The following is a 10,530-nucleotide window of genomic DNA, read 5'->3' as shown; positions in this document are numbered from 1 at the left end:
AAAGAACCTACTATGTTAGCATATGGGATACTATTCATATAAGCTCTTTCAACCTCAGTACTAGGACACTTTTTTATACTCAGCTTGAACTGTATTTTTTTGGTGTCACATCCGACTTTGAATTCAACATACCAAATATGTGGAGAATATTCTTCATATATGTCTCTTAAGATAAGCATAATCCCGACTACTTTCTATCTCTTCAGATGTCTGTAACACCCTTCTATTCAACATGTATATTTAAATATAATTAACAGCAAACATCACCTTCAAGGGTGTCATACATCATAAAAACATAAACACACAAATAATCGTGCTCCGTAACACACGTTACCGAAGGAATTTACATCATACATTTTCATACCTGGGATGTCATGCGGCATCCAAACACATCTAAATATCAACGCAACGGAATACATTCATTCAGACAAACACAATTATTTTCTCTTATTAAATTTACTTTATTGGAAAACTTAGGCATAAAAGTCAAACATCACATAATCTCTTTAGGATTAACCAAACAGAATAAAGAATACAAGTATCCTTCGAAAAACATAAATCAAAATGTTCCCCAGTGTTATATGACCAGAGCACGACTCAAAAACCTGAAATGGAAAAAACTAAGGAAAGTAGCTTCTCCAGCTTCAAGCACACTATTACCAACTCTAATCTTCGGTACCTGAGCGATGCTGTTATAAAACATCATTCCAACAGAAGGGTGAGAATTCACATCATTATAGAAATTATATAATTACATATAACAAATAACATACATACACAATATGAATTCACCACACTTCATATAATATTATGAAGTAGAAGCAATGCAAAAGATAAGAGAGATATTGGAATTCCTTATGTATTGATACTAGCTATAGTGTAGTATATATACAATGTTAGGGCAACACACTAAGCTATTGAATACAAGCTGTACAATATAAATTTACTTGTAACAGCATAACCGAAAATATAAAGGTAGTTATTTCAGTTAAGACATACATAGCATCACTCCATCATAATACTATTTTCAAGAATACAATCACGCTTCACAATTTCAAAAAATACATTCTTTCCACACAATTCTATATTTTCACATAAGTACACTGTGACTCAATGCAAGACAATGCAGTACTTATGCATGTGGTACCAATCACCTATTACTTTTTTCGGTTTTTTCATTTAAACCAGGTCCGTCACCTAGACCAATAACACAACAAAAGGTCCATTCCCTAAGCTTTTAAACCCCACTCTAGGTTTGAGACAAGTCACTAGCTCCCACAGAACTGACGAACATCGCCTCTTGAGCAAATGATGCATGTGCAATTACAACAGTCAAATGCAATTAAGATTGTTTCCTAATCTTAACATTCATGCATATCTACCATAATTCATCACACTTGAATTATCACACAATTGCACATACTACCACACACTCATGAATTACTCGCATACAATTCATATTCAAAGTATTTCTGCACCAAAAAATTATCACAATACACAACAAGTAGTCCACAGATATCATTGCAATCCAACATTTTTATAAGTTTACAACATCTCAACAGAGTTTTTTTATTAATTTATTCTATACCTCTAACCCGTAAAAGTTAATAAAATATTTATAATTATAACTCAACAGAATTCTCAAAGAACTCTAAACAACTCTACAATAATCCCTACAACTCTAAAGTGTTCAAAAATACTCTACTGACAACTCATACATATAAGGCTAATTCTTATGAACTTAATTGGCTAATGGTCTGACTCAAGTAATAAAGAAACAATTCTAAGGAGTCAAATACCTTAAATTTTAATTTTACGATTTATCATATTTGACTCTAAACAACTCGAAAGAAACTCTAACCACCCTATTGACAACTCTAACATAATCAAAAATAATTTAAATTAGCCAATTAACTCAATTGTTTATCTCTAACTCAAAACTCCTAAAAAAATATCATACTAACAATATTATTATTATTATTATTATTATTATTATTATTATTATTATTATTATTATTATTATTATTATTATTATTATTATTAGAAGACCCGTGCGTCCGCACGGGTAAAAGTTATATATTAAATTATCTATTTGAAATAGGATTAAAATTAATGAAAAATTTAGGTATGGAAAGATAGAGACAAATTTTTCATAGTCAATAATCATCTCATCATTAAGAGATACATTTATGCTTTTTACAGAGATCTAATTGGTTCCGTTCCGTGTCACTTCAAAAAAAATTCTTAGTCATTAATAAAAACGTAAATTCTATTTCTCTTAGAAAGTGATCAATATGATTAAAAACTACTAAAGTAATTTATAGACTTAAACTCTATTTCTTTTTGAAAGAAAAAAATATTCTTTCATTAATAGTTAAACATAATTATACATAATTCATATACAAACTATAAATCAAGACATCTGTTTTCAAATTAATTTATACTTCCATTTGAGAAGACAAAACATATTTCCTGTTCATAATTAATAAACATTTTATTTTGCAAGGCTGATCTATCTGAGGCGAATATTTTGATGGAGTTGCTTAATACATATACAGAAGCGTCAGGTCAGGAGATAAACCTGAACAAATCTGAAGTGTTTTTTAGTCACAACTTAAGCAGACCAGCTCAGGAGGATATTGCAAAATTAATGGGAGTACATCATGTGTTAGGTACAGGATCATATTTGGGGTTACCATCGATGATTGGTAGAAGTAAAAAGGCAACTTTTGGCTTTATTAAGGATCATATTTGGAAGAGGATTAACTCGTGGAAAGGAAGAAATCTATCAAAAGCGGGGAAAGAAGTAATGATTAAGTCTATTCTTCAAGCTATACCTTCTTACATCATGAGTGTGTACCTTATTCCGGATGGGGTGGTAAAGGATATTGAGAAGATGTTGAACTCCTTTTGGTGGGGTGGTGGCGGAAATAATAAAGGAATTAGGTGGTTGGCTTGGGTCAAGCTTACATGCACGAAGATAGAGGGAGGTATGGGATTTAAAGCAAGGTATTTCCCTAGAACCTCCTTCCTTAAGTCTTCTCTTGGTCATAATCCTAGTTTTGTTTGGCGTAGTCTTTGGAAATCTAGAAAGGTTTTAACAATTGGTTGCAGGACGAGTATTGGGGATGGAAGTAATATGACGGTGATGAATGAACCTTGACTAAGAAGGCAAGAGGAAGGTTGCGTGAGTGGCCCTCAAGGGAAAGGTGTGTACAATCTCTCTTTTGAAAACCTTATGCTTGCTAATTCCAAACAATGGGATGTGCAATTAATTTATTTGTTGTTCGATCATGTAGTGGCTAAGGAAATTCTCATGGTTATGTTGGTGGAGGAGGTTGTAGAAGATAGTATGATATGGCAAGAGGAACAAAACGGGGTTTATAGTGTCAAATCAGGTTATAGATTTTGGAGGAAATCTCAAGCAAACCAATGGAGTAGAAGGGTTGAAGGAAATTGGAGTAATATTTGGAATATCATAGATCCTCCTAGGGCCAAACATTTGCTTTGGAGAATCTGTAGGGGCTGCCTCCCATCTCGCTCTAGGCTTCGTCAACATTTTATCCAATGTCCTATTTTTTGTCAAAACTGTGGTATTATGGATGAGGATGATTGGCATGTGTTTTTCGGTTGCACTACCATACTTCAATATTGTCGGGCAGCAGGTTTGTCTTCTATAATTGAATCTCGTATTCATAATTTTAATGATGCTAAGTCCCTCATTCTCGATATTTTTAATAGAGAGGATAGAGGGGAAGCCGGTAGATTTGCTTTGCTGATTGTTGAGCTTTGGAAGAATCAGAATAATGTTGTTTGGAATAATACCCAAGAAGATGCCACAAAAATTGGTTTGCAGGCCTACTTTAATTGGCAGGATTGGTATTTAGCTCGTGAGAATAGGGACGTCACCCATGGGTCTCCCCCTCCTATTGTCTACAATCCGCCGAGTGGAGGAAAGTTAAAATGTAATGTTGATGCAGCCTATAAGAAAGATTTGGGCTTAATGAATAGAGGTTGGTGTGTAAGAGACAATGTTGGTAGTTTTATTGTTGCAGGGGTGGCTTGGGATTTCAACATTTTTTTCCACTATTGTAGCGGAAGCCATGGCCCTGAAAGAAGCTTTGCAAGCCGCTATTTTGTTACAATTGCCCAATGTTATCTTTGAAAGCGACTCTCAATTAGTAGTTCAAGCTATTCTTTATAAGCACTTAGAGAGATCAGAATTTAGTCTTATTATTTTATCTATTAAGAATTTGTTGCACCTCTTTCCGAACTTTGAGGTTAAGTTCATAAAGCACCAAGCGAATTCGGTTGCCCATACGCTGTCTAAGGCGGCCAATTTTTGGAATTGCTCCTTATTTGATTAATGAAAGTCGTTAAGTTTTCCTTTGTCAAAAAAAAATTTCATGGCTTAAAGTGGCTTGGTGACTCATAATGAGGAATATGGCTTGAACTTGAATTTTAATTTAAAATTCAACTTAATCTGAAAATTAAAATTATAAATCCAAAAATATTAGTAAAATAAACAGAAAGTACTATTAAATTGTAAAATCGAACAAAATGCGCCAAGATGAACATGTGATTATTTTTTTCTGATTTTTTTTAATGAAATAGAAATGTAAATGTAAATGGACAATTAATGATATGCATTTTTTTTTTAATTTTTCTTGAATGGAATATGAAGATAATGAATAAAGAGAAAGATGCGTAAAAATTTCTGACTTTTTATATGCATCAGATGAAAATAACAAGGGGCAAAAATTGGGTATCACACCTCGATTATTTCTACAAACTAACGAAAATACATACTTTTCCCCTCAGATAATAATGAAAACCAAGAGATACGTGGCATGTACTTTGTAGTTTTGAAAATGCGAAAATGCTATTGTTGGGGATCAAACTGATAACCAATATATTTTTTCCTTGGTGGATCTACAACCGAGGGGAAAAGTGGTAGTTTTCATGCCAAGTTTGCATGTGAAACTTACGTAAAACTCTTTTTCCAAATCGAGGTAAAATGTATTTTCATAATAGTGTTAAATTTTCAAAAGGATTTAATTACAAGACTTGTCAACATCTTCAAAGCCCTAATTGATATTATTCTAACGAGTTATTCTTGCTCCTAGAAGTGATTTGTTATGAGGGTATCAAAATGAACCCTACAAGGACTCTTAAGCCTATGGGTGATATCCTACAAGGTATCTATAAGAACCCTTCGAGGACTATTAAGCCTACGGTCCCTATGGGTTATTTACTAGACCATATGAAGACTTTAAAGCCTACGTGTGAAGTCCTACAAAGTATCTATAAGAATTTTATGGGGACTCATAAGCCTACGAGCAACACCCTACGAGGCTTGGGACAATAAGCCCCTACAAATTAATACAGAAAAACTCATGATCAACTTCAGCAAAAGCACAAACAACAAGGGTACAAATAGAACTCAAATTCCTTAATTAAGAGTTTGGAAATTACAAAGGATACCCGATCTCACTAAAAGTATTGTTCCTATATAGGCCTCATGCTTGGAAGATTGTGTAAATGTCATGGTCTTCCGCTGAAAGCATTTCTCCCCTACACGCCTTATGCTTGAGGGGCTGTGTACTAGTATGTTTATAGTTACCCTTGCCCACACACAATACACGGAGCTCAGATAATATTTGGAAGGAAATAGGAGTGATCTAAGGCCGGTAATTAGGGAATTCAAAGTGATCAGCTCTACTTTGTTTCTCAGCTACAAGTCATATCATACACTAAAAAACGAACATACATGGCGGTTAATGATAATAAAGGTACGATTTCTTAACTTGTATTGGAAAAACATATCGCATCTACGTGATTCATGCTTGAGGTACTGTGTTTATGTTCGATATCTTGTTAGGACTCACGAAAGCAATTTTTCCCTACATGTCTCATGCTTATGGGCTATGTACCTTTAAATCCTATTTTGGAGAGAGAGACTCAAATAGCACGAAAAAAATCACAAACCAGAGGAGTATGTCACGTGTAGGGAGAAGTAACAAGAGCTCACCCAAGAATATTAAGAGTCCACCGTAGTATTAAAAGCTCTCCCAAGATTATCAAGAGCCCGCTCGAAATATCGAGAGCTTTTCGAAGATTATCAAGAGCTTGCCCCATACTATCAAAAGCCTGCCTAATACTTTTAAGATCTCGCCACAAGTTAATGATCTACCTATCATAGTGGGGCCATATCAACCCACGTCATGGATAGAAATGGCCTTTGCGACCAAAAATTAGTCTAAGAGGAACATTCAAACTTAGGTGAAGTCTAAGGTGAGGGTTCAATTGAATCCCTCACCTGTATACCACCAAATTTTACCATTAGATCAATTAAGTCTTATAAGATCTTACTGGTTCTTACCTACTAGATTGGATCTCTTCTCTAATATCTACAAGACTACAACCATATTGTTTTTCTCTCTCCTAACAAATATCACTATTTCAACTGCCAGCATATATATTTCCAAATTACATATTTCCAAATTTTTGTTGGAGTAAGCCGGATTTTCGACTTGGCTATCTACAAAATATTACTTTAATTTGATTATTATTTTTCTTAGAAAGTAGAATGACAATTAAAAAAAGTAGTTCATTATTATAGATTAGAATTGGGCAGCAAGAACTTTTTAATGCTATTATTACCTGAACCAAACCTCACATTATATCAGATTGTATAATCTCCCAAAATTCAATTTATTCTAAAATAAAAAGAATTTCGTTTTATATTAGTAAATATATATAAAAAAAAAGAATTTTTAAGATGGATATTGAAAGAAAAAGTGGTATAATCGAGGTGTCTAATATTATTTAACTACTCATGAATTTTGATTGAATATTTTTCATTTCAAACTTTTAATATATATATATATATATATATATATATATATATATATATATATATATATATATATATATATATATATATATATATATATATATATATATATATATATATATATATATATATATATATAATGGCAGATTGGCAGTTGTAAAAGACAAAATTATTATGGAAAAAAAAAAGAAAAAAATTTGGGAGTTATGGTGATTGTTAAGAACGTGGGAGAGAAAGAGATGAGGAAAGAATAATTTATTATGTGGGTGGTATATTATAACATATCCTAGAACATATTAATCTAATGGTTATTTTTTATGGCTCACCATGAACCATTTGGATGATGACTCACCCTAGATGCCACCTTTTTAAATGTGTATATAACAAATTTTTTACTAATGGGCAACAATATGCTGCAAAATCTAGCAATAACGATTGATTCCAATATGCAATAAGAGTGACATTCAATAATGTCCCTTAATGAACTTTAAATAATGAAAGAGCCATAAGCACTATAAAAACAGATGATCCCCATAGGAAACAGGAGGAAGAAAATTATTCCCAAATAGTCTGAGTTTTAGTGGTTCTACACCAATAGGATAACAATTATATACTTTTACAAATACAATCATTACTGATTTAATTCCAACACTCATATATATTATTCTAATCAAAACAACATTACAATGGAAAATAATTTAGAAAAATGATATCTAATAAGACACCATGCTAGAAACATCATAAGACAAGCTTAACAAAAAATATAATGGGTTGCTAAATCACTCTCTTGCTTAAGGTCCATAGAAATGAATCTCTCTTTTATTTAGGAGTTGTATTGGCCTGGCATTCCTCTCTGCATGCTGCACGGAAAATGAAAAATAGTTTCAATGTTTTATTTTCCAAATCAAAATGTTTTTTTTTTTATAAAAAAAATTAAAATCTCTAAATATATTTAATATAAGTTAGTAGTACATTTTATTAAAAGAAAATTAGAATACTTACATCATGGACTGCCTCTCTAAATAATTTCATTTGTCTTCTTGACACACTTCTTATCTGATATACATTCAAGTATATACAGGTTCAGTGAATCAATTAAAAAAAAAATATTATATACATGAAAATTTATTAATTTGCTATACTAGTTCACTTTTTAAATTATATTATTTTATGTAATGAGTAATACCTTTTTATCAATAGTCCAAATGACATCTTCAGTGCAAGGAGGGACAGTAAGAGAGCCAATGTATCTGTAATATCTCTTTCCACGAAACTTGATTCTGAAGGGATTAATCACTCCAATATTCCTTTCTGCTTCAGTATCCACCATGGCTTTTAGGTATTTTGACAACTGAAAGTAAATAAGTTTATAAGAAATTCACATGAATATGAAAAATAAGCTTTGAAAATAATTATTACCTTGGTCAAAAGAGGATCTGGGCGGCCAATTTTATATAAAAGCCCAACAACAGCTATCTTGCTCTTCCCATTTATTTTTGAGCTTTCATGAACCATGTGTACCTCCATGGCATACCTAAATATATTAAAATCCAATACACAAAAAAAAACATGTCACATAGTCAATGTATAAAAAATCGGTTCGGTCATCGATCCGACAAGATTACGATGGTCAATAGATCAGTGGTCGAACCAAAAAGTTATTGTTTGATCATATGTTTGACACAGATGAAATTAAAAAGTTAAATGACTTAGTCAGTTAATTCAATCATGATAACAAAATTGTATAAGTATAAAGTCAGTTTGAAACAAGATTTGATAAATTATTCTAAAAACATCGTGATAGTTAAAATATGTCAAAAATATCGTATATTAAATTATATTTTTATGTTTATTAAACTTTATTTTTAAATTTTTTGTGAAGAGATAAAAGACAAACCTTCTTCTATTAATCGTATGTTCGGAAGGTGAATGCCAATGAGCTTGATGTAGAAAAAATTTTGTCCCATTAATATTTAGTGATCCTGCATCTCCCTCCCATTTCAACTGCATCATTTATAAATAGATTTTAATATATTCTAGTCAAATCTTAATGATGTTTAAGAAGAAAAAATTGATTATCAATGAAGAGATGAATGAATTTCTTAATTACCTGAATATCATGACCTCGATTTTTTATTGTAGCATTTTGAGACTTATAATTCTTCTTTACTTTTCCTAACTTTCGAACTATCTTCACTCTATGGTTTGCCAAATCAATTGGAGATTGCATTTTTCCATTCTTACATGATGCCCATTCCTTCTTCAGTTCTCCCCAACGTGAAGGACCCTTTTTGCTCCCTTTTATGTAATCGAATTCTCTCTCATCCTCTGCACAAATACATACATCTCAAATTACTCAAATCGTACAACATAACATGAAATTAGTGATGTGGAAATAAATATTTGATTTTGCTTACCAACTTCTTGTGCTATGGTCCATTTTGTTGAAAGGAGTAGGATAGTGACTAGTATAAGTAGATTTGGAAGAAACTTTGTGAGTATTTTTTGGTGATTCATGGTGATGATTTAAGACAAAAAGAGTGGAATATTTGGACTTAAATATTTGAGTGAATAACGGAAGATATATATAGAGAAGATGTATTGAATATTTTATTATTCCTTCCAATAAAAAAGTCTAAATATTACGTGGATATTTTTATTTAATAAATTGCCTATTTATCAATCAATTTTTTTAAATAATTATTAGTAAAAATAATAACAAAAATCAAATTAGAGTTTTTGGTATTTAATTATATACTACCTAAATAGTTATGATAATTATAATTAATATATTTGGATAATAATTGATTTTATTTTAATTTGTTTCTTTTTTGTATTTTGATTCTTAGGAGAATGGAACCCTAATAATTCAGAACTCATGCCGAGAGGTCATCGCACTGACCAATTATTATTCTCATCAAAAAAAAATAATTGATTCTATTTAGTTATATATTAAATAAGTTAAACATAAAATATTATTAAAATAACAAGCCATGACATACCTCAAAATATTGTGTATACATTTTAGAGTATAAAATCAATAATTTAATTCTTTGAACTATACATTTTAATTCCCTTGTCTTCTAATTCAACTAATTTGATAGTTGTAGAGACTTCTGTTGTTGAGCACATATTAAAAGAGTGAAGTTTAACCATCAAACAATTAGATTAAAAAATTGTTTTCTTTAATAAATTTTTTTTGAATTCGATATGGTTTTTTATTTAAATAATTATTTGCTATATAAAAATTAATTGTGGCTTTTGTTAATTATATAAATATATGATTTTTATTTTTTATTTAACAAAGGAAAATAACTTTTATTTAAAATAAATACATGCACACAAATATTTGCTAATAAATCTAATATCATCAAATTCATCCACTATTTAAAAATTAGTTAATAAATTAAATTTATTCCACCTATTAAGAAATATGAATTAATTCAATTTATGAAACTTAAATTCATTCCACCTATTAATGACAAAATCTTATCCATATTCGAACCTTTGGGCAATTATCCAATGCCAGTAATTTAATGATACTTTACAGTACTATTCATAATAAATGTTATTCCATTTATTAATTATATTAAATTGAATAATATCTTTAAAATATTTTTTAATTGCCAGTAATCTAATGACACTTTACAATACTATTCATAATAAATGTTTCC

General features: G+C 30.7%; 1 protein-coding gene across 1 annotated transcript; it reads right to left on the bottom strand.

The window, feature by feature from the left end:
* Positions 1-7,388: 7,388 nt before the first annotated feature.
* Positions 7,389-9,410, bottom strand: LOC131620173 (alpha carbonic anhydrase 7-like). Its single transcript, XM_058891185.1, has 7 exons — positions 9,274-9,410; positions 8,967-9,184; positions 8,754-8,860; positions 8,276-8,390; positions 8,043-8,207; positions 7,859-7,912; positions 7,389-7,716 (listed from the first exon to the last, which is right to left on the bottom strand). Exons 1-7 carry the CDS (start codon positions 9,371-9,373, stop codon positions 7,648-7,650), a joined length of 828 nt encoding a protein of 275 aa, XP_058747168.1. The 5' UTR covers positions 9,374-9,410; the 3' UTR covers positions 7,389-7,647.
* Between the last annotated feature and the right edge of the window lie 1,120 nt (positions 9,411-10,530).

The sequence above is a fragment of the Vicia villosa genome, linkage group LG1 (genome assembly GCF_029867415.1).
Source record: "Vicia villosa cultivar HV-30 ecotype Madison, WI linkage group LG1, Vvil1.0, whole genome shotgun sequence".
NCBI lineage: Eukaryota > Viridiplantae > Streptophyta > Magnoliopsida > Fabales > Fabaceae > Vicia > Vicia villosa.
The sequence above is the reverse complement of the archived record's forward strand: the minus strand, read 5'-3'. Positions and strand labels throughout refer to the sequence as shown.